Raw genomic sequence first — 24,486 nt, forward strand, 5'->3', positions numbered from 1 at the left:
GGCATTGCATTTGTAATGACCAGCATGGGCGTCCTCATCGGCAGAGACAGCACAAGGTCATTAGACATCAGGGCTAACCACACTGACCATACTATCAATGCTGACTGTGCTAATTATGCTAACAAATAATACTAACTATGCTGACTATGCGAATTAATACTAACAACTATGCTAACAAACAATACTAACTATACCAATACTAACTATACCAACTATACCAATACTAAGTATACCAACAGTATTAACAATGATAACTAACAACACCGATAAACAATGTTAACTATGCTAACTATACTAATACTAACTATACTAACTTAAAAAATTATAAAGGAAATAATAAGAAAATGAATAAAGAAACATTTTTAAATGAGAAGAGAACAAAAAAACAAAAATTGAGAAAAATAAAATTAAAAAGTGAGCAAAAAATAAAGCTGGGAAAAGAGAATAAGAAAAAGGAAAATAATAAAGAAAAATGAGATAAAAAGAGTGAACCAAGAAAAAGAAACAAAATGGAAAATAAAACAAGTTAACTAGTCCAAGTCCAGCTGGTCACCACAAATCAGCTTCCGCCAGGGCCTTGGGCAGGGAGTGGTCTGTCATTCCGTCACAGTGGCGACTTACGAGGTCAGAGCAAAAATGGTCCAGTCATAGCTGGGGATAAACCACAGTGGTTTTCTCACTTTTTGGTCTTAAGACAGGGTTCTATCTCTTCATATGTTCACATTTTATATCCTTCATGAGAATTTATCATATTCTTCATATAGGTCTTGTGCCTTTCTAGTTAAATTTATTTCCAAGACTTTTCTTTTTATTGCTATTATTACACTGTCTATTTTCCCTGTCACTGTCTCTTTTTTCTCCATTATTTGGCTGGAATGGAAAAGTCTATGGTTTGTGTATATTTACGGAGCAGCAAGGACACTTAGAAACACAAACTAAGGTGTGGAGAAGAAATGTAACTATTTCTTTGTAACTCAATTTGACTTTCTATTTTAAGCTCCCTTTGTGCCAGGTGGAAGAAATCCAGTCCCATCTGGCTTTCCCAGCTTTTCTCCGAGGTGGGTTTAAGTTCCATGGAGTTTACATAGTGCCGGGAGGCAAAAGGATGCCGAGTCCCTGTCCTCTGTGTCAGGTGGCCTCCCCTGAGATGCCATGGTTGAATTACATTGGTCCTGTCTCTTGTCCTCTCTGCTGTATTGACCCCTTTTCCTTCTGAAATAGCCCCTCCATGCACACACACACATGCACACATGCACACACACATACACACCCTCAGACATGTGGGAAGCAGTCACTCACCTCCACACCCCACTAGACAGTGGCAGCTCCCTATCACCTCCTCTCTGCCCAGACAGAGATGCAGCATCTCCAGGTCTTACTACTTCCCCGGGCTCTACCTGAAAAGTAAGACACAGGTCTCCTCTGCCCATGGACCCCACAAACCGTAGGTGAGGGGGCTGCAGCATGGGTCCCCTTTCTCCAGGACATACCCGTCTTCTCACTTCTTGTCCCCCCTCATCCTCCTTCCTGTGCGAGTCTATGGAATCTTTTCTACCCTCATTATTTATTCTCTCAAGTTGGGGTTCATGCCCTGAGTTATTTAAAAAATAAATAACTAGCTCTGGCTAGTGTGGCTCAGGTGGTTGGGGCATACCTATGCAGCGAAAGGTCACAGGTTCAATTCCCGGTCAGGGTGCGTGCATCGATGTTTCTCTCTCTCTCTCTCCCCCTCTCTCTCTCAAATAAAAAACATATTCTTGGGTGAGAATTTTTCAAAAAGAAAACTCAGAAACTAAGAGAAGCTTTGTTTTCTCTCTCCCTGCTTCCTCCTCCCTCCTGGGAAGCTGTCGATTCAGAGCAGCCTCGGTTAAGTAGGGGAAACGTTTATGGGTTATTATTATCCCAGAGGAAGCAGAAGGGATCCTTTCTGAACAGAGGGGGCCCTGCCACCCCTGAAACTTGGGGAAAGGAGGTGAGGATGGACGTAGCTGTAGATGTTTTACCTAAAGATGAGAAATAAAGAAATTTGAGGGATATCATGTCGATGGGCTCACTTCGGTCAACAATGTAGGAGGATACCCTGGCCGTGACTCAGTGGATTGAGCATCGTCCCATGCACCGAGAGGTCCTGGGTTTTATTCCCAGTCAGGGCAGGTTGTGGGTTCAATCCCCAGTAGGGGGTATGCAGGAGGCAGCCGATCCATGTTTCTCTATCACGTCGGTATTTCTCTCCCTTCCTCTCTCTCTGTAAAATCAATTTTTAAAAAAAGTATATTTAAAAAAAAAACTGTAGGAGGACATGTGAGTGTCGTCATGAGTTTGGAAGCATCAGTCTAAGGGCCCTGGGAAGTGGACAGGGACTTGTGGAGCAGAGGACATGTGAAGCGATCAATGGGTGGACGTGGCCTACAGACTCTGGAACAGGAACAAGGAAGATGGTTGGTAGCATCTTCCCAGAATAGTATTTTGTTGGGTTGGAGAAGCAGAGTAAGAAAATTGAGATCACCAATTGTAGTAGATACTGTTGCTGACTACCTCCTCCCCTTTAGAGAACCAAGCACACCACCCCCCAACTGCTGAGGCTGGTTACTAGGGGCTCAAAGCTACCCCCCTCTGCTCAAATTAGCCCTCGGCCAATGGAAGCTGCTTTGCCTGGGAGACCACACTCAGACCCTGGGAGAGGCCAGCAGCCCGCGGCTGACAGGCCAGGCAGCACACGGAGCTGGACTGTGGGATCCCCCTGTGGGATCAGGCTAAAGTTAGACTCAGGCCGAGACTCCATCCTTGTCTGGTTTCTTTCTCGGCTTCATCCTGCTTCCCTCCGAATCCCCAGCTGGGCTCTGCTTCTGGGAAACCCAGCTTAAGACGATGGTGTAGTTCAGGCGGTCAGCTGGGAGGTCGGGGCGGGATAAGGACCAGGAAGGGGCTGGAAGGCCGGGTGAGAAACTGAGGGACTGAAGTGTCATTCAGGCCAGGGAGCAGGTGTGAAAGGATGAAGGAGTGGGACAGCTGAGGGGTGGAAGCTGTCGTCGGGAAAGGGCTACTGAAGGTGAAGCAACGCAGAGCGTGCCGAGGTCCCGGACATGGCCAGGCTGTGGGTGGGGTGGAGGGTGAGGTCACTAGGGAGGTGCTGTCACCAATCAAAGAGGCTGGGCTGTCCGTGGGGTGTCTGCCAATGAGGACAGCGGGATTTCAGGTGGACATGAACGTGTTTGGTGACTGTAGGATGAGGAGGGGGAGGAGAAGGTGGCAGAGCCAGGCTTCAGGCTTCAGGCTTCTCAAATCAGCAAGAATTTTACACAAGAGAAGGAGAAATGCCTGAGACGAACTTGAAAGCTGGTTGGACCCTTGGAGCCATCCCTGAACCAAGCCCTGAGGTCTGCCTGCAGCAAGGACTGTGACGGCCACAGCCAGGCGCCCTTGGGTGCTGCGTTGTCCAACCCCCAACACAGGAATCTGTGCATGTTGTGAATGGTGCAGGGACCTGATCGCTCTTGTTCACCAGGCTGGCAGAATAAATACTCATTGAATGAATAACCGAGTCAATCAGTCAACCCGAATTTCCTCATCTCTCAGCACGTGCGAGAACAGCCTTGGGATCAGACACTTGACCCACTTCTAGTTCGGAGCCTCGGTTTTCACACGGGTGACGCTGAGATTAAATGAGCTAATGTTGGGAGTGTAGCACTTTGGTACAGTACCTGCCAGGTGGTACATTTCCCGGGAAAGCCTAGATCCGTCCCTTGCTGGGTGACTGGGGGTGCTGGTGCGGTGTGATGGGAGGGGCGGGTGTCTGCGTACCCGACCGGCCCACCCCGGGGCGGAGTCTCCTCCGGGCTGGACGACCGGGCCGAGCTGTCGCCTGGATGCACCACGGGACTCGGCCAGCCCTGCTGCTGCCCCCGACTATGGCGAGCGCGGCCCGCGGGCCCGGCGGATGGCGGTGGCCGCGGCCCCGGCTCCGGCTCCTACTGGCGGCGCTGCTGGGGACTCTTGCGCCGCAGGTGAGAAGCGGGGCAGGCGCGCAGCTTCCAAGGTCGGGGCCCGGGCGCAGAGGGCTGGGGCGCGGCGGGGCAGCAGGGGCGCCTCGCCCTTCCTCGGGCCCGGGTGACCCCCAATCGGCCCCTGGAGACTGAAACCTCTCAGCTTTGGGGAGTTGCCAGTTGCTCCCACAAACTCCTAGTCAGAGCTGGAAAGGCACGGGTAACCCAACAGCCCGCCCCCCCTGCAGCTCCGGGTGCGGGGGCAGAGGACAGCCTGGGGAGGGGGCTGGCTTTACTGCAGGGCCTCCTACAACTTCTGGGATCCCAGATGCCTTGGAAAATGTGGCCAAAATAAGGATCCTCTGAGAAATGCGCCCGCACACCCAGTTGCACAGACCAATGCAGGAGGGTCACAACGTGCCTCCCTCACCCATGAGGACCCCAGGCTGGCAGCACTGGAGGGCGGCGTGGGCATCAGGCCAGCCTGGCGGAAATGCAGCGAGAAGGCAGAAGGGCCCAGCCTGGATCCCCGAGCGCCGGGATGGAGCCTCCAGCGCTGAGCTGCCGGGTCTGGAGCCCAAGGACAGTTAACGAGATCACAGTGGAACTGGGCACCCAGCTCTGGGTCCACCCGTGGTTGCCAAGTAGGAATGTGAGCCCAGTGTGGTGAGAGTTGGTGTTTCCAGAAAAATCAGAAATCCAGATTTTAAGTAAAATCTTTCCAATGTTTTAATTGGCAATTAATTAAAAACAAATGTTAAACATGATTATAGTCAAACAAAACTCAACTGTGAGCCCGGCGTCTGCAGCTCCTTGGCCAGACCCGCTCCCGCCTACCGGCTGCAGAGCTCCACAGGTGGCCACCGAGGCTGCGAGGCAGTCTCCTGATTCTCCACCCAAACCGGTGTCTCAGTCCCAGACCCGAGGGTCCTGGAGCAGGACGTGGCCTTCGCGGGGGTGCAGCCGGGCCACCCGGATGTTAGGGTTCCTGCTGGGAGCTCAGCCTCACCCTGTTTGCTCAGGGAGGGGCTGAGCAGGTGAGTTCACCTGGCAGGGGCCAGATGGCAGGGCCGCTCCAGCCTCCCCTCCCTCACCGCCCAGCCTCAGGTCAGGGGCCGGAGCAGCCGGAGCAGCCAGCAGCCGAGCCGGCTGGGGAGGCGGAAAGGGCCCTTCTCAAGAGAGGATGTGGCGGAGAGAGACCAGGTGCTGGAATCTCAGAGCTGGCTCCCATCCCAGTTCTGCCGTTTGTCACCTGCGAGGCTCATCCCTGAGCCTGCCTCCCTCGCGGGCCCAATGTGAGAATAAGAACATGGATCTCCTGGGGGCTGTGAGGGCCAGTCAGGCCTTTTCTTGTCAAGGCCTGCGGTCTTCCTTGGGAAAGCAGAAGGAACCAGTGGAGCGGGAGGTCTGGGCTCCCGCTGCAACCCCTCTCCCAGGTCGAGGAGATCAAGGGGTGGAACCAACAGCTTCCCCAGTCATCCTTCCTCTTTCTCTGTCTCCAGAGGACTGGGAGTCACAGCCAGCCCTGCCCGGGGACGAGGACAGGGGCGGTCCCAGGCCTCTCAGAGGAAGTGACTTTGTTTCCCCGCTACAGGTCCAGACCCTCGGGCCGGAGAACCTCCTACTGGTGTCCACCCTGGATGGAAGTCTCCACGCACTAAGCAAGCAGACCGGGGACTTGAAGTGGACACTGAGGGATGGTAAGCAGGGGCGTGCATTCCTTCCTCCTTGGACCCCGAATTAGAGTGGCGTCACCATGACATAGAAGATAAGAACGTGGGGTCCAGAACCCCCAGCCAGTGTCTGCAGGCAGCTTCACCACTGAGCAGCTGTGCAGCCTTGGGAACGTCACTCTGCTTCTCTGAACATCAGGGTCTTCACCTGTAGAATGAAGCCAAGGGTAAGGGCCCTCCCTTGCAGAGTTCTCAGGAGGGTCACAATGCACACATTCAAATGTCGGGGTTGGGGTCTGGCACATGGCGGGCACCCGGTGAGTAAGAGCTATGCTTGTCAGTGGGGAATGCGGAGTGGGGACGACTCATGCTCCATGTCCCTGTCCCTGCAGATCCCATCATCCAAGGGCCAATGTACGTCACAGAGTAAGTGAACCTGTAGCCTTTTAAGGAGGGAGCATCTGGGAGATGGGGGAGCCATGGTGTCTGGAGGGAGTGTGGATGGGGGTTGGGGTGCATAACGGATGTAAGGGAGGGGAGCTGGGCCCAGAGCTCTGTGGCGCCTCCTGCAAGGGTGGACTTCCGCTGGCTAGGAAGCGGAGGGAAAGGGCGCCTTGTGAAACCGGGAGACATGCATCCAACATCCCCTCCCCATTCCTCTCTGCTCTACAGAACGGCCTTTCTCTCAGACCCAGCTGATGGCAGCCTGTACATCTTGGGGACCCAGAAACAACAGGGATTGATGGTGCGTTCCCTTCGGTGCTTGGGGATGGGAGAGGCCGGGGCCTCTGTTAGACAGAGCACTGAGGGGGCAGGGGGAGCAGTATGGTCAGAACTAAGTGTGCAGAGGGTAAGTCAGGGCTCTGGGCACATTATGGGACGGCTGTCCGGAGGGACCTGTTGACAGGGTGGTGGAGGTGGCTGGGCTGTGTCTGCAAAGCAGGCCGACAAACGGGGCTTTTCCAGGACTCTGGGTGCTTTAAGGGGAAACCTATGTATCAGTTAGCTTTTGCTAAATAACAAATGGCCCCAAACTCAATGACTTAAAACCCAGACAATGTCTTTAACTCACAATGCTGTAGGATGATCGAGTTTGCTCAGGCCTGTGGTCAGCCGCTGGGCCGCTGGACGGCTCCTGTTTTGAAAGGTGGTTGAAGGTTGGCTGGCTTCTGACAGCCCACTAGGCCACGTGTGTCTCTTCCTCCAGCAGGCGAGCCTGGGTGTGTTCATGTGGTGCCAACAGGGAAACTGGGCAACAGGAGAGGGCGCGGCCGCCGCACAAGCCCTTCTCAAGCTTGCTTGTGTCACGTTCACTGATGTCGCATGGCCAAGCGCAGAGGGAGAGGAAGAATTTGTGGCCATTTTTCCATGTTCCACATCAGGGCTGTGATGGGGGCTGTCTAACATGACTTACAGGGAATAGAGTGGGATCTGCTTTGTCAAAATTCTGGCTGCACCAGGTAGCTGGTCAGCAAGGTGTGGAGTATGGGATTTAGAAGCTGAATTGATAAGAAATGCTATTTGTGAGCCTGGCCGGTGTGGCTCAGTGGCTTGGGCGTGGCCCCATAGACTGAGAGGTCCCAGTTGGATTTCCTGTCGGGGCACATGCCCACGTTGCAGGCTCAATCCTGCAGGGGGCGTGCAAGAGGCAGCCAGTCCATGTTTCTCTCTCACATCCATGTTTCTCTCTCATCCTTCCTCTCTCTCTAAAAAAGCAATAAAAACATATTTAAAAAGAGAAGGAGCCCTGGCCAGTTTGGCTCAGCGGTTGAGCGTTGGCCTGTGGACCAGAGAGTCCCGGGTTCAGTTCCTGCTAGGGGCACGTACCACAAAATAAATAAATTAATAAATTAATTAATAAAAAAAAAAAAAAAAGAGAAGGAAATGCTATTTGTGAGTCAGTCAGGGTCCCAGTGGCAAACAGCTGGTGCATTCAAATAGGAGAGCTTGATGAGGTTCCGTTAGGATTGCTTGCAGCCTGGCCAGTTTGGCACAGCAGTTAGAGCATCAGCCAGCGAACCAAAGGGTCTTTCTTGGGTGGCAGGCTGGATCCTGGCCCCAGTCATGCAGGAGGCAACCAATAGATGTGCCTCTCTCACACTGATGTTTCTCTGTCTCTCTCTCCCCCTCCCTCTCTGCCACTCTCTCTAAAAGTCAATGGAAATGTCCTCAGATGAGGATTAACCGAACAAACAAACAAGGCTGCTTACAAAGGTGGGAGCAGAGTGCAGTTTCCTGTGCCCATAACAGTGGGTGGCCGTTATCAGCCCTGAGCTCAAAGGGAGAAAGCAGTGACCACAACCTGGAGCCAGAGGGAGGGCCACCAGCCAGGAGCTGAGGCCTCTGGGGGAGGGACACAGCCCGGCCAGGACAGCCGGTGGAGGGCAGACAGGGATAGTGTTTAATCTGCCACTGAAAGCCTGCTATTCAAACCAGTGTGTCTGGGGCGGGGCAGGGTGGAGGGAGATGGAGAGGGATCTCCAGGCACATCACAGAGGGTTAGCAGCAGGGCTGCAGTGCGGCAAGTGTGCTTGTCGGTGACCACAGCTGGGGGCCACAGCTGGGGGGCAGGGGAGCACAGTGTGTCCTGGAGACTCAAGCTGCGGAGGCTCCATCTCAGCCTGACCTTCTCAATCACCAAAGCAGAAGGGGCAAGCGCCACTCACTCACTGGCTCGCACAGCGCCCTCCTAGAAGTGACGTGTGTCTCCTCTCCCCCCTCCCACGGGCTAAAGCAAGCCTCAAAGCTGCACCTACTCAAGCAGGAAAGGAAGTGTGATCCCACCAGAAGCCAGAAGAACCACACTATTTGTGAGAAGGGTGCCCCTCCCCAGCTCTTTCCTCCACATCCCTCAAATCCCAGTGTAAAATTCATGACCTTGTGCCCTCATGTTTGACCTCTCCTCCCCCTCACCCCTCCCGGTGTGCTGGCCTGGCTGGTCCTCACTGTCCCTGCCTCTGGCCTGCACCGGCTGGCCGCCTGCCCAGAGCGCTGTTCCTCCACGTGGCTCTGTGGCCCTTCCTTACCATGCCAGCCACCCTGTGAAACCTCCACGTGGCCCTGTGGCCCTTCCTCATGCCAGCCACCCTGTGAAACCTCCACGTGGCCCTGTGGCCCTTCCTCACCATGCCAGCCACCCTGTGAAACCTCCACGTGGCCCTGTGGCCCTTCCTCACACCAGCCACCCTGTGAAACCTCCACGTGGCCCTGTGGCCCTTCCTCATGCCAGCCACCCTGTGAAACCTCCACGTGGCCCTGTGGCCCTTCCTCACCACGCCAGCCACCCTGTGAAACCTCCACGTGGCCCTGTGGCCCTTCCTCACCACGCCAGCCACCCTGTGAAACCTCCACGTGGCCCTGTGGCCCTTCCTCACCACGCCAGCCACCCTGTGAAACCTCCACGTGGCCCTGTGGCCCTTCCTCACCACGCCAGCCACCCTGTGAAACCTCCATGTGGCCCTGTGGCCCTTCCTCACGCCAGCCACCCTGTGAAACCTCCACGTGGCCCTGTGGCCCTTCCTCACGCCAGCCACCCTGTGAAAACTAGCATCTCAGATCACTCTCTAGCCTAGTTCTCTGGGTTTGGTTTTTTTATAGCATTTGCCACCACCTGGCATATGGGTATATACATTTTTTGTTTGTTTATTCTCTCTCCCTCATACACCAGAAACGTAACTTGGCAGAAAGGAACCTCGTTGGTCTTGGTCACGACTAGGTCCCAGCCCTTGGCATTAAATGGCTGTTGAATGAATGAGTGAATGGATGAACTTCCTCCAGCAGTTCTTCAGTTTCCCAGCATCTGCAGTAGGTGCCCCTCGGTTCTTTCCAGGAACACTACCATGCCATACCAATCACAGGCGGTAATGGCCTCTGCTGGTGTTGGTTCTGTGTCCCCAAGAAGCCCCAGTTCTTCCCCTCGTACACGCTGGGCCCGAGGTACTGTCTGGCCACGGTTCAGTACTGTCTGGAGGTTTTCTGTATGTGAAACTTCATTTTGATATAATTTCAAATATAAGGGAAAAAATGCAAGAATAGTACAAAGAAATTTTTAAAATTTATCTTTATTGTTAAAAGTATTATAGATGTCCCCCCATTTTCCCACAGTAACCCCCTCCACCTGGCTCCTGCCACCCCCAGGCCTTCACTGCACTATTGTCTGTGTCCATGGGCTGTGTATGTTTGCACATAAGTTCTTTGGTTAATCTCTTCCTGCCCCACCCCACCTTCTCTTTGAGCTCTGTCAGTCTGTTCCATGTTTCCATGTCTCTGGATCTATTTCGTTCATCAGTTTATTTTGTTCATTAGATTCCACATAAGTGATATTATGTGATATTTGTCTTTCTCTGATTGGCTTATTTCACTTAGCATAATACTCTCCAGGTCTCTCCATGTCGTCTCAAAGTGTAAGAGAGCCTTCTTTATTACAGCTGCATAGTATTCCATTGTGTAATATGTACCACAGCTATTTATCCACTCACCTATTAATGGGAATTTGGGCTGTTTCCAGATCATAGCTATAGTAAATAGTGCTGCTATGAACACAGGGGCACATATATTCTTTCTGATTGGTGTTTCTGGATTCTTAGGGTATATTCCTAGAAGTGGGATCACTGGGTCCAATGGCAGTTCCATTTTTAATTTTTTGAGGAAACACCATATTGTTTTCCATAGTGGCTGCACCAGTCTGCATTCCCAGCAGCAGTATACTAGAGTCCCCTTTTCTCCACACCCTCGCCAGCACTTGTTGTTTGATGATTTTTTGATGGCAGCCATTCTGACAGGTGTGAGGTGATATCTCACAGTCATTTTAATTTGTATCTCTCTGATGATTAGTGATGTTGAGCATTTTTTTAAATGTCTCTTGGCCATTTGTATGTCCTGTTTGGAGAGGTGTCTATTTAGGTCCTCTGTCCATTTTTAAATTGGATTGTTTGTCTTCCTTTTGTTGAGTTGTATGAGTTCTTTATACATTTTGGAAATTAATCCCTTATCAGATATATCATTGGCAAATATGATCTCCCACACAGTGGGATCTCTTTTCGTTTTGTTGATTGTTGTTGGTTTGTTTTTGTTTGTTTTGTTTTTTGCTGTGCAGCTTTTTAGTTTGATGTGCTCTCGTTTGTTTTGGGGTTTTTTTTGTTTTGTTTTGTTTTGTTTTGTTTTGTTTTTGCTTTTCATACCCTAGGTGACGTATCAGTGAAAATTATGTTGCATGAGATGTCTGAGATTTTTCTGCCTACATTTTCTTCTAGGCTTTTTATGGTTTCATGACTTACATTTAAGGTTTTATCCATTTTGAGTTTATTCTTGTGTATGGGGTAAGTTGGTGGTCTAGGCACTTTTTTGCACATTCCTGCCCAATTTTCCCAGCACCATTTATTGAAGAGACTGTCTTCACTCCATTGTATGCTCTTGCCTCCTTTGTCAAATATTAATTGAGCAAAATGATAGGGGTTGATTTCTGGGTTCTCTGTTCTGTTCCATTGATCTATATGCCTGTTTTTGTGCCAGTACCAGGCTGTTTTGATTACAATGGCTTTGTGGTATAACCTGATATCTGGCATTGTGATCCCTCCTACTTTGTTCTTCTTTCTCAAGATTGTTGTGGCTATTTGGGGTCTTTGTTTTGTTACATAAAAACTTTTGAAGTATTTGTCTAAATCTGTGAAATATGCCATTGATATTTTAATGGGGATTGCATTGATCCTATAGATTGCTCTGGATAGTACAAACATTTTAATGATGCTAATTCTTCCAATCCATGAACCAGAGATATGCTTCCACTTGTTTGTATCTTTCTCTATTTCTTTTTTCAATGTCCTATAGTTTTCTGAGTACAGGTCTTTTACCTCCTTGGTTAAGTTTATTCCTAGGTATCTTAATTTTTCTATTGCAATGATAAATGGAATCATTTTCTTTTCTTTTTTTTTTTTTTTTATCCTCACCCAAGGACATTTTTTCATTTTGCTGCTGTTGTTGTTGTTGTTATTCAGATAGAGTGGGAGGGAGAGGGAGGAAGAGAGAGAGAGAAACATTGATGTGAAAAGGACACATCAAGTGGTTGCCCACCACACAACCCAACCAGGGCCAGGGACAAACTGCAGCTGAGGTACATGCCCTTAGCAGGAACCAAACCCGGGTCTCTCTGGACCGCAGGCTGACACTCTAACTGCTGAGCCAAACCGGCCAGGGCTGGATCAATTTCTTTGTGTGTGTATCTCTCTCTCTCTCTCTCTCTCTCTCTCTGCTTTCTGAAGTTGTGTGACTTTTTCCTTTATCAGGTTAGGGAAGTTTTCTGCCATTATTTCTTCAAATAGACTCTCTAGCCCTTGCTCACTTTTTTTCTCCTTCTGGTATCCCTATGATGTGGGTGTTATTACATTTCATATTGTCCCACAGCTCCCTTAAACTATCCTCCTGTTTTTTAATTGTTTTTTGTTTGTTTGTTTGTTTGTTTGTTTTTTGGTGCTCTGTTTAAGTGAATTTTTTCTACTCTGTCTTCTAAATTGCTGATCCGATTCTCAGTTTTCACTAATCTCCTGTTTATTCCCTCCAATGTATTCTTAAATTCTGCTGTCATTCTTCATTTCTGATTGGTTGTTTTTCATAGTTTCTATATCTTTTTTCATGCTGTTGGGCATCCTTATATTCATTACTCTAAACTGGATATCTGATAAATTGCTTATCTCCATTTCATTTAGCTTTTCTTCTGGAGAATCATCTAGTTCTTTCATTTGGGGTGTACAGAGAAATTATATATTCCCTTTACCCAGATTTATTATTTTTTAACATCTCATTTGCATTATTGTTCTCTGTAGGTAGACAATAAATAGGCAAATTAATAGATAGAATACTAAGAATATTACATATGTACATATAAAATGTCTCTTTCTGAACCATTTAAGAGTGAGCTGTAGACATCATACCCTTTACTCCTAAAGCATCATTGTGTATTCCTAAGAACAAGGACTTTTTTCTACATAGCCTGAGTGTAAACGATTAAAATCGGGAAATTTAACATTGGCGCAATAGCATTATCTTATTAATGGCACATATTTATTTTGTTAAGTGTCTCAGCAGTGTCCTTTACTGTTTCTTAGTCCAGGATCTGGACCAGAATCGCTGTTGCATGTGGTTGTCATGTGTCTCAGTGTCCTTAAATCTGGAACCATTCCCCAGCTTCTCAAAGGCATAGCCAAGTTACTTGGCCTCTCTGGAAAATGGAAACAATAATAATTGTACCTAATGAATAGGTTGTGTGAGTTTTTCTGCTCTTACTCCTCCCTGGAACCTTTCCCTCTCCTCAGAAACTGCCGTTCACCATCCCTGAGCTGGTTCATGCCTCCCCATGTCGCAGCTCAGATGGCGTCTTCTACACAGGTAAGCATCTTTCCTGCCCGCGGGGCCAGATCCAGGCATCAGGGACAGGGACCTAGGTCTTGATGGGCCAGCTGAGCACAGGATGGACAGTCTGCACACCCTCTCCCAGGCCATCCTGAGGGCTGGCACACTTTCCACCTCCACAGGCCGAAAGCAGGATGCCTGGTTTGTGGTGGACCCTGAGTCAGGAGAGACACAGATCACACTGACCACAGAGGGCCCCGCTACACCTCGCCTCTACATTGGCCACACGCGTGAGTCAAGCCCCAGCTGCTCTCCCAGCTCTGGGCAGCCCCCTCTTTTGCTCTGGCCAGTCTGTCAATTTGTTAGTCAACAAATACTTCACTGACGGAGAGCTGGGGATAGAGCAGTAACCAAGATAGACCTGGCTTCTGCCCTTCTGATGCTCACAGACTCCACCCCAGGCTGGGTGCTCAGAAAACCCCCACCCCACAAGATGACACCTGCTGAGGTGGGGCTGGGAGGAGCATCATGTAGGCATGCCTGGTGACCTTGTTTCTGGGCATCCTCAGAATACACAGTCACCATGCATGACCCCCGGACCCCCGACCTGCGCTGGAACACTACCTACCGCCGCTACTCAGCGCCCCCCATGAACAGCTCCCCTGGAAAATGTAAGTGCCATGTTTCTCTGGCCCTACCTTGGAGCAATGTCCCCAGCCCAAGGAACCCTGAGTGGCATCCATGACCAAGCCTCACAGCTTTTACCCACTTGACCTCCTCAGGGACCCCCACATGCTAAATGATACACCCTTGATGACCCTAAATGACCCCCCTCAACACCCAGCATGACCCTCCTGTGCCCTGAGCAGCCCTAACATTCTCACTCCTCCATGCTCCAAGTGAACCCAGCCAGGTCTCCCTATATCCTGGGTGACGCCAGACAACCCACATGCTTCCCAAGCAGTCCCCACATGTCCTAATTAACCTCCATTGTTGAATGACCCCTGACAGGTGACCCTGAGGGACCTTTCCTTAGATAACCCTGAATACCTCCTTGATATAATGACTGTCCTACCAGACTTCCTGTTACCTCACAGATGCCCCTTAGCACTCCCAGGGTCCCTGGCTGACCTCCTTCATACTCTAAGTGCTACCCAAGTGACCCACATGCCCCCAAGTCATCCTGTTACCCAGCCCAAGTGGTCACCAGCCAGAGCATGAGTGACTGACTACTACTCAACATCTTCAGTTACCTCTCTCGAGTAACACATGAGTCACCTTCAGATGACCCTGACTCACCCCTGCATCCTACACAGCTCCCAATTGACCCTGACAGATAAAAGTTTCCCCAGTGAACTCTGACCTTCCCACATCCTGCAATCCTTCAAGTGATTTCACCTGAACTCCACATACCTGAGTGGCCTTCCGGAAAGCCCACCCTCAGAGCAGTCCCTCTACCCCAAGATACTCTGAGGTACCTCACGCCAGAGCTCTCTGATCACATCTCCACCTTTCTTGGCAGACATGAGCCATCTGGCATCCTGCGGGATGGGCCTGCTGCTAACTGTGGACCCAAGAAGTGGGGCAGTGTTGTGGACACAAGACCTGGGTGTGCCTGTGATGGGAATCTACACCTGGCACCAGGACAGCCTTCACCAGCTACCCCATCTCACACTGGCTCAGGACACCTTGCACTTCCTTGCCCTCCGCTGGGGTCACATCCGACTGCCTGCCTCCCACCCCCAGAACACAGCCACCCACTTCTCTGTCTTGGACATCCAGTTGCTGTAGGTGCTCATAGCCCAGCCCAATGGGCGGGCATGATATCTGACCATGACATACCAGTACAGTTGAACTGGGGCTCAAAATATTTCAAGCTGACTATTTACCAACCATTTTGGTTATTAATAAATAACCAGTGCCCTGCACCAACCCTTATGTGTTCCAGGACCCCCTAGGTAGCCCTACTGTTCAGCAACTGACAGGGTAAAATCTGGCCTGGGAGGGGGCCTCCAGGTCTCTCCAGTGCTACAGCTAGCACCTGTTCTGCTCGGTAGGTCCTGTGCCTTATTGGTTGTTAAAGACTAACGATCACCCTGCCTTACAGCACTCAAAACCTTAGAGTCCCCATCTTGGGGAGCTGAGAGATAGACTTGGAATATCGGGATTATCCACTCAGTTTGTTCTTCAAATATTAATTAAGCACTTACTATGTACCAGTCACTTGTTAGGCTCTGAGAGTACAGTAATGCAACCAGTGTTCCTACCTACAGAAATCTTAGAGTCTAGTAGAGGAGCCAGGCATGTAAAGAGACAATTGTGGTATGATAAAGGATGAGATAAGGGAATAATAGGTTTGCCATGGGAATTCATAGAAAGAGTACCTAAATTATGACTAGTGGCAGGAGGCAGTCGTGGAATGCTTCCTGGAGGAAGAGGCATCTAAATGGAAACCTAAAGGATAAATAGGAAATGAGGGGGAGGGGCTTCAAAACAACAAACATTTATTACTTTTCAAAATTCTGTGGGTCCGCTGGCTGGTTTTCTGATCTGGGTGGTCTCAGCTGGTTGGCTAAGCTTGGATGATCCAGGATGGTCTCATAGTTGGTGGGGTATTTCACCTAGAGGGTGTCAGATAAGGTCTTTCATGCCCCAGCAGGCTAGCCTGGGTTTTCTGCCATGGTAGTCTTGGGTTTCCAAAGAACAATATGAGAGGACAAGTCCCATTACACGAGCACTTCTCAAGCCTCTACTTGTATCACATTTGCTATTGTCTCATTATCCAAAGCAAGTCACATGGCCAAGACCAAAACTGATGTGGGAGGGGACAATACAAGGACATAAGTGGTAACTGAAACTACAACCATTACTCATTCTTCTCCCCTTTCCTCTCCCCACTAGGATGACGCTGTATGTAGGAAAGGATGAAGCTGGCTTCTATGTTTCCAAAGCACTGGTTCACACAGGGGTGGCCCTAGTGGTGAGAAGGGGTCTCTGAGTGGCTGGAAAGAGGGAATGGAGCAGAAAGCCCCCCTCGCTCATGATTCTCCATCTTCTGCCATAGCCTCGTGGACTGACCCTGGCCTCCATGGATGGCCCCACCACAGATGAGGTGACACTCCAAGTCTCAGGAGAGAGAGAGGGCTTACCTAGCACAGCTGTCAGATACCCCTCAGGCAGTGTGACCCTCCCTAGCCAGTGGCTGCTCATTGGTGAGATTCCCTAGCTCAAATTTGGAATATATAAAGATGAAGGGCCTATAATCCTGGCTTCTGAGCTGGAAGACTGAGTCACCTTCAGCCTACTGACTTTCCCTGCCCCTTAGGACACCATGAGCCACCCCCAGTCCTGCACACCACCATGCTGAGAGTCCATCCCACTCCAGGCAGTGGATCTGCTGAAACAAGACCCTCCAAGAACATGCAGGCCCCAGCTCTCTTATTGGAGGTCAGTACTATAAGGTCAGAGGTCTTTCCCTGGCTAGTTTGGCTCAGAGCTTAGAGCATCAACCCAGGGACCAAAGAATTGTGAGTTCAGTTCCAGTCAAGGGCATGTGCCTCAGTTGCTGTTGGTCCCCAGCAATGATCGGGGTCGTAAGGGAGGCAACCAATCGATGTATTTCTCTCTCTCTCTCTCTCTCTCTCTCCCTCCCTCCCTCCCTCCCTCCCTCTCTCTCCCTCTCTCCCTCTCTCTCTCTCCCTCTCTCCCTCCCCTTCCCACTTTATCTAAAGATAAAATGGAAAAATATCCTTGGATGAGGATTTTAAAAATAATAATACAAAAAAAGGTCAGAGGTCTTGGAGGGCAGGTGGATGGGCAGCCATTGGGAATTTTCCTCAGGCTTCTAGGAATGACATTTGGAGTGGGTCAAATGACTTCACACAGTTTCCCAGAAGGAAAACATTTTTTGTTGTTGTTAGATGTGTCAAAAAGATATTGATCGTCTAAATTGTGAAACATGGGCCACAGTTTTCTTTACTCTTCTTCAGTGTAAAAGTTACAAAACATTTATCAAGTGACAAAATACAGAAAAACCATAAAAGCATGCCCTTCTGGGAGAGGATTGGATAAGAATCATTAGTAGTTCAAGGTTAGAAGAAACAGCCATGACCTGGAGTAGTAATTCTCAAATCTGGTTGCTCATTAGAATTATCTGGATACCCACTCCAGCCCCACTGACTTAAGAATCTCTGAAGGTGGATATCTGCATTTTTGGTGATGTCCCAAATTATCTATATTCTTTAGTGACATCTCAGGAGATAATATTCAACAGCTAGGTTTGGAAGCCCAACCTGCTGGAGCACCGTGATGCTTCAGCACCGTGGAGAGCGTCAGGTTTCCCACCATAGACCACTCGCCCACTGACCCTTCAGCACCACGGAGAGCGCTCTGTTCCCCATCATAAGAATCGCTCACTGTCTCTTAAACTAAGCCCAGCCTCACTAGGGGTTCCCCAGTGAGAGGGGATGCTAAGAGTGAAAGCCCTTTTGTCCCCAGCTCCTGAGCCTGAGTCGGGAGGAACCTTGGGACCTGGAGCTACATCCTGAAGAGAAAACCCCAGACTTGTATCTAGGGCTGGGACCCCAAGACCTGCTGGTGGCCAGCCTCACTGCAGTCCTCCTTGGAGGGTGGATTCTCTTCCTGATGAGGCAGGTAAGTCCAACTTCAGGTCTGTCTTAGGGTATCCTAGGGAGAACTCGCCCCCTCCTCTCCAAGACCACTCAGCAGCTGTCTCTCTTACCCAGCTCCAGTTCTGCCCCTACCTCCTCCCAGCAGCTCCCACGCCCCCGTTACTGTGCTCTATATGTTCATGGTTCTGTGCAGGCTGTCTTGGGCACAGCTTCTGGGCCCGCCATGGGGCAGGGCCTAGCCAGGGCAGAGCCCTCCTAGGCCCTTGTGTTTCAGCAGTTGACAGAGAAGCAGCAGCAGGCCCCTCTGGCACCTGCAGGCCCTTCCCCCATCTCACAGGGTGCTCTGTCCCAGCTCTCGGGGACCACCCCACAGGACCAGAAGAGGCTGCAAAGCCCCTCTGAGCAAACCCAGCCACTTGAAGACCCTGAAGGTGAGCTTAAGTGAATAGGAAAGGGTGTTGTTGAGGACAATAAAAGAGAAAAGCTAGTTTAGCTTCAAAGTAGGTTTGTTAGAAACCATTAGCAGGGTAACTAAGCCTAAATGAGTTAATAAGAGAGTATTTTAAATAGTACCTGCTATATAGTTGAGCACTCTAGAATAATTCTTTATTATTGTCATTATTTTCAAGGATTCTAGATACAGATAGAACTGGGTGTAGATCTAACACCTCTTTAACTTTGTGATGAATTGCTTAATTCCTCTGAGCCTCAGTAAGCTCATCTGTCACATGGGAATAATGACACCCACCTTGTTACATCACCTCACTGGGAGAGTCACCACCACCATCATTATTAAATCATACAGAGGTGCCCTGGCCAGGTAGCTCAATTGGTTGGACCATTGTCCCATGCACAAAAGGTTGCACATACCTCGGTTGTGAGTTAGGTCCCCTGTTGGAGCACGTATGGGAGGCAGCTGATCAATGTTTCTCTCTCACACTGATCTCTCTCTCTCTCTCTCTCTCTCTCTCTCTCTCAAACTAATAAAAACATGCTCAGGTGAGGATTAAACATTTTTTTAATCATACAGAGGTGATGGTATTGATATGTGTGCCAAAATAATATCTTTGGTAACAATAATAATAAATTACCTAGGTACCAATTGGCACCTTTTCCCCTTGTTAGGGCTTTTCATCTTCCAAACATTCCTCTTTTTTCTCAGTTGACTCCTACAAACAAACCCTTCAAGCCTCCTCTGGTACCTGTGGGAGGCCCCTTGGGGCCTTCCCCATGCTGTCATTGGCCTACTTCTTCTACTTGTTCGAGCTACTTCTTCTTTGGCCTGGGCTAGGCTGCCCTTCAGTCCTTTGCATAAAGTGCTGCTGGCACCTTCTGGTCACTTCTCAGACCACAGCCTCATGCCCTGGAGCTGCAACTCAGGCTGAAGTCCACCCCTTGTGTGACTTGATGCTCTAGGGCTGCTCCCAGCCTTCCCCTTCATGTTCACCTTCCTCTGCGGAGGGGAACAGCCCCCCTCCTCAGGGGGCATCTCTTAGAAAGTCCCCACCAGAGTCCCCGCCACTGAGCCCTGAGTGTTGCAGTTCCTGTCACTTTACTTGTTCTAGGTAGGTACCACTGCACCCTGACACCCTCATCTCCTTGGACCTCCTGACTTGCACACAGTCTCCCCAGATGCCCCAGGTGGTTCTTGATGGCCCTGCTGGTCCCCTTTGCCACCGCCCTTCAGTTGCCCCTCACCACAGCCTGTCAGACCCCAGTCATGGACATGATGTCCATTCCTTTCCTGATGTCTCTTAGAGTACCTTGTAGTCAGTATTACCAATAGTCCTCGGAGGAGGAGAAAAGAGGATGTTGAACCCCAGCCCTGGCTCAGCCAGGACACCCTGTTATATAAAATACCTACAGTTTTTTACCCACCATAAAAAAAATAAAGTGAGTCCTGGCCAGTTTGGCTCAGCAGTTAGAGCGTCGGCCTGTGGTCGAGAGAGACCCGAGTTCGGTTCCCGCTAAGGGCATGTACCTCAGTTGCAGTTTGTCCCCGGCCCTGGTTGGTTGTGCGGGTGGCAGCCACTCAATGTGTTCCTTTCACATTGATGTTTCTCTCTCTCTCTCTCTCTTCCTCCCACTCTATCTGAACAAAAAATGGAAAAAATGTCCTCAGGTGAGGATTAAAAAAATAAAATAAAAAAAAAAATAAAAATAAAGTGGCCCTGGCCGGTTTGGCTCAGCGGTTAGAGCGTCCGCCTGCGGTCCGGAGAGACCCGGGTTCGGTTCCCGCTAAGGGCATGTACCTCGGTTGCAGTTTGTCCCCGGCCCTGGTTGGTCGTGCGGGTGGCAGCCACTCGATGTGTCCCTTTCACATCGATGTTTCCCTCTCTCTCTCTTCCTCTCTCCCCCTCCCACTCTGTCTGTACAAAAAATGGAAGGATGTCCTCGGATGAGGATAAAAAAAAAAAATTAAAAAAAAAAAAATAAATAAAGTGATATCAGTAATTCTGGACACAAATCCAAGAAAATCAAACACCCAGATGGAACCTGGCACTGCTGTTATGACTCAGTGGTATCAGTCTCTATATAATACTGGATTTCCCCTATTATTTAAAATAAAATCCTCCTTTTTCACTTCCCTTATTGAAAGTTTTGATAAACTCTTTCCTCTGGCGTTTTCATGACTTCTAGGCAGTTGTTCGGTGGTACACGGGGGTCACACAGGGAGCTGTGTGAATGCAGAGGGGCACACACTCAGCCGTGAGGAAACAAGGCCTTCGGAGTGACGGCTAAGCTCTGGTCCCGAGGATGAGGGAATTTCTGAGAGCTGGGGTGGGGGTGGAGCAGAATATCCAGGTGGCACCAACAGCCCCGGCAAAGGTTCAGGGGTGAGAGAAAGCAGGGAGAACATTCCAGAAGCTGAAAAGAGGGTTGCAAGCTCATGTGAGTGTAGGCCAGCTGGACGGGGGAGCACAGCCCATGCAGAAGCGGAGTAAGGAGGGGGGATGCTGGCGAATTGGAGGTGCCTTGTCTGAGCTGCTTCACAGATGAGAAAGCCAAGGTGGCAGCAGTTGAGGAACTTGCCCAAGTACACCCACAGAGTAAGCGGCACCAGGCTGGGCATGGCGGGGTGGGGGAGCCTGAAGAGAGGTGAAGGCAGGGCAGTGTGGACTGGGCAGGGCTGGCTCCGAGACCCCGCCTTCCTCTCCCCCAGCCGAGCAGCTCACTGTGGTGGGGAAGATCTCCTTTAACCCCAAGGATGTGCTGGGCCGCGGGGCAGGCGGGACTTTCGTTTTCCGGTGAGTGGCAGCCAGGAGCCAGGTGGAGACGTGGCTGTCACAGCTCTTTCAGCCAGTCCCTTGGGGGAATCCCTGAGGTGGGTGCAGGCTGGCGCCTCCCTCACCAGTCCTAACTTTTCCCTTTATCTGCCCTCTCTGAACCTCCATTCCCCACCTACCAGGGGACAGTTTGAGGGGCGGGCAGTGGCTGTCAAGCGGCTCCTTCGTGAATGCTTTGACCTGGTCCAGCGGGAAGTCCAGCTGCTGCAAGAGTCAGACAGGCACCCCAATGTGCTCCGCTACTTCTGTACAGAGCGGGGGCCCCAGTTCTACTACATCGCCCTGGAGCTCTGCCCTGCGTCCTTGCAGGAGGTGAGGCTGGAGTGGAGGGAGGTGCAGGCGAGGGTCTGAAGGTCCCGGGCTACAGAGCGACTTTGCCCCTCACTGCTCCGCAGTACGTGGAAAACCCAGAGCTGGACCGCCGGGGCCTGGAGCCTGACACCGCGCTGCGGCACCTCCTGTCTGGCCTGGCCCACCTGCATTCTTTACACATAGGTACCCACCCGCCTCTCCTCCCCTCGCCCACCCCGCCTTCCCTTCCCGGCCTGCGCTCAGCTGCCTCCTGCTCTCACAGTGCACCGGGACCTGAAGCCAGCCAACGTGCTCATCACGGGGCCCGACAGCCAGGGCCGCAGCAGGGTGGTCCTCTCCGACTTCGGCCTTTGCAAAAAGCTGACAGCCGGCCGCTGTAGCTTCAGTCTGCGCTCAGGTGTCCCTGGCACAGAGGGCTGGATGGCACCCGAGCTCCTACAGCTCCCGCCCCCAGACAGCCCTGTGAGTCCTCCCATCACCCTGGCCCAGTGCCTCTCCCGCACAGGCTCCACCTGATCACCACCGCGTGAGCCTGAACCTGCTCCCTCTGTGCAGTGGGACAATTCATCTTTTCTTGCCTAGAGCAGTGGCTTGCAGCCAGGGTCTATTTCACCGCCCAGGGGCACTGGGTAATGTCTAGGGATAGTCTAGATAGCCACGCGTGGTGGGTGGGGGATTGTGACTGGCATCTGGTGGGTAGAAACCAAGGATACTGCTAAACATCCTGTGGCCACCCCCATAACAAAAAATTATCAGGCCCAAAGTGTCAATCGTGCCGAGGTTAAGAAACCCTGAGCTAAAATGGTTTTTCACTCTTCAGTGTGCTGCAGAATCACTTGGGAACTTTAAAAAGTCAGGTGCCCAGCCCTGGCCGGTTTGGCTCAGCGGTTAGAGCGTCGGCCTGCGGTCCAGAGACCAGGGTTCGGTTCCCGCTAAGGGCACGCACCTCGGTTGCAGTTTGTCCCCGGCCCTGGTTGGGTTGAGTGGGAGGCAGCCACTCGATGTGTCCCTTTCACATCGAGGCTTCTCTCTCTCTTCCTCTCTCCCCCTCCCTCCCATTCTCTCTGAACAAAAAATGGAAAAATGTCCTCGGGTGAGGATTAAAAAAAAAAAAAAACCCAGGTGCCCAGGCCCCACATCTGGTGATCACAACCTGATTAGCTGGTAAGGCCCCAGGGCATTGTCACTTGTGGCCAGGGTAGAGAGCCCCGGAGTCGGAGTCGAGGGCTGGGGAGCATTAGACGAGCTCACATAGTTGAAGCGAGAGCAGTGTCTGGCCAGACACGAGTGTGGGGCCCGGTTTGTACATATTTGAGCCATCAGTCAGTGTGTGTGACAAGCTGGGTAGTCACGGGCACAGATGACAGCAGCACAAAAGGACAATCAGTAGGCACAGTCCAGAGAAAGCGAGAAGTGCAGCCTGCAGGCCCAGGACCAAAGGCACTGTTAGGAGCCTGTACGGGTCCCTTTGTTTATTAATGGCCATAAATATCTGGATTTCTGGATCCGCCTGGGAAATGAAAGCTGTGCTATCCCGAGTGCCCTGGAGGCCACCGCAGGGCTAAGTGCCAGCGGCTGCCTGTGGACAGGGGCCTTGCCAGATCCGAGACCGCCCGCCCTCGTTGCCGCATGGCTGCTAGATCTGGAGGAATGGTGCTTGGAAACCCGAACTAGAAGCTCACTAGGGGCGAAAGTTTGGGATGCAAACCATGGGCCCCTTTCAATGAGGGAGGGATCTAGGCTAAGGAGAGCCTCTCAGGAAGCACCCCCAAGTTCTACTCCGAACCAAACTGCCTGGAGAAGTCAGCCGGGCAGACTTCCTCGGAGCGGAGACTCCCTCTCACTCCTCTCTGCCCAGACCAGCGCAGTGGACATCTTCTCCGCGGGCTGCGTGTTCTACTACGTGCTTTCCAGCGGCAGCCACCCCTTTGGAGAGAGTCTCTACCGCCAGGCCAACATCCTTGCAGGGACCCCCTGTCTGGCTCACCTGGAGGAAGAGGCCCATGGTGAGAGGGTCCCAGCCCAGCGAAGAAGGGAGGAAGTGGGGCATGAGGCCGGGCGCCTGAAGCCTCCTCTTTCCCCTGCAGACAAGGTGGTGGCCCGGAGCCTGGTGGAGGCCATGCTGAGCCCGCAGCCGCAGGCGCGCCCCCCAGCTCACCAGGCGCTGGCCCACCCCTTCTTCTGGAGCAGAGCCAAGCAACTCCAGTTCTTCCAGGTCAGGGGAAATCTTGGGAATGGGCTCAGAAAGTCCCAAGTATGGACCCTGAGCAACAAGAAAGCGCAAGCCAGGGCGGCTGAGAGAGCAGGGACTTGTCTGCCTGCTGTCTAGCAGCCCAGCTCCTTATCGAAACCACAACGGAGCATAGCCCCCAACTCTGCCGTCTTGGCGCTCGTCCACGCACTACCCCTCCCTGTCCCAGCTGCCCGTGAGTGCCCGCCCTTTCGGCCCCGGCTGCCACTCATGCTGCACCTGTGCCGACAGCCATTCCCATGTGGCCGTGAGCTAGGCACTCGACCTCTGAGGCCATTGGCTCCTCTGTAAAACGGAGGACAACAGCACCTGCCTTGTGGGGGGCAGGCCTGCTGGGTAACCGGAGGGCAGGCTCCTGGGCTCGTGGTCGCTGAGACCGGTCCCGGGCTCAGGAGCTCTATGGGGTCCTAGGACGTCAGTGACTGGCTGGAGAAAGAGTCCGAGCAGGGGCCCCTGGTGACGGCCCTGGAGGCAGGAGGCTCCGCTGTGGTCCGGGACAACTGGCACAAGCATATCTCGGTGCCACTGCAGACAGGTAGAGGCCAGATGCCAGGGTGGGGAGAGGCCCAGGGAGCCCAGTGGGGACAGCCTGGCCAGCGATGCCCTGCCCACAGAGCTGAGGAGGTTCCGGTCGTATAAGGGGACGTCAGTGCGAGACCTGCTCCGCGCCCTGAGGAACAAGGTGCGTTCTGGGGCTCAGGGGGTCTGGCTCTTGGAAAGGCTTGGTCTCCGCTGAGCCAGGGCCCTGCTCTAACCCTGCAGAAGCACCACTACAGGGAACTCCCAGGTGAGGTCCAGCAGGCGCTAGGCCGCGTCCCCGACAGCTTTGTCCAGTACTTCACGGACCGCTTCCCACGGCTGCTCCTGCACACGCACCACGCCATGAGGAGCTGCGCCTCCGAAAGCCTCTTTCTGCCCTACTATCCAGCGGCCTCAGGGCCCAGGGAGCCACGCTCAGGAGCTGCTGGGAGCTGAGGAGCCAGGCTGGGCACTGAGGCTGGCCTC

At 51.9% G+C, this 24,486-nt stretch overlaps 1 protein-coding gene across 1 annotated transcript; it reads left to right on the forward strand.

The window, feature by feature from the left end:
• The first annotated feature begins 3,908 nt into the window (after nt 1–3,908).
• ERN2 (endoplasmic reticulum to nucleus signaling 2) lies at nt 3,909–24,456 on the forward strand. Its single transcript, XM_036279771.1, has 22 exons — nt 3,909–4,004; nt 5,578–5,683; nt 6,049–6,082; nt 6,329–6,401; nt 12,964–13,036; nt 13,183–13,290; nt 13,570–13,671; nt 14,523–14,787; nt 15,902–15,980; nt 16,065–16,212; nt 16,326–16,447; nt 17,498–17,669; nt 17,916–18,062; nt 20,795–20,879; nt 21,041–21,230; nt 21,314–21,413; nt 21,493–21,692; nt 23,089–23,236; nt 23,318–23,445; nt 23,893–24,016; nt 24,096–24,163; nt 24,244–24,456. The coding sequence occupies exons 1-22, from the start codon at nt 3,909–3,911 to the stop codon at nt 24,454–24,456; spliced, it is 2,781 nt and encodes a 926-aa protein (XP_036135664.1).
• Nucleotides 24,457–24,486: the final 30 nt, after the last annotated feature.

This window comes from Molossus molossus, unplaced genomic scaffold, assembly GCF_014108415.1.
Source record: "Molossus molossus isolate mMolMol1 unplaced genomic scaffold, mMolMol1.p scaffold_m16_p_3, whole genome shotgun sequence".
Taxonomy (NCBI): Eukaryota; Metazoa; Chordata; class Mammalia; order Chiroptera; family Molossidae; genus Molossus; species Molossus molossus.

Coding starts and splice junctions, on each gene's coding strand:
- ERN2 (XM_036279771.1), top strand. CDS start 3,909: ATGGCGAGCGCGGCCCGCGGGCCCGGCGGATGGCGGTGGCCGCGGCCC. Junction 6,083..6,328: donor GGGCCAATGTACGTCACAGA/GTAAGTGAACCT, acceptor TCTGCTCTACAG/AACGGCCTTTCTCTCAGACC. Junction 15,981..16,064: donor ACACAGGGGTGGCCCTAGTG/GTGAGAAGGGGT, acceptor CTTCTGCCATAG/CCTCGTGGACTGACCCTGGC.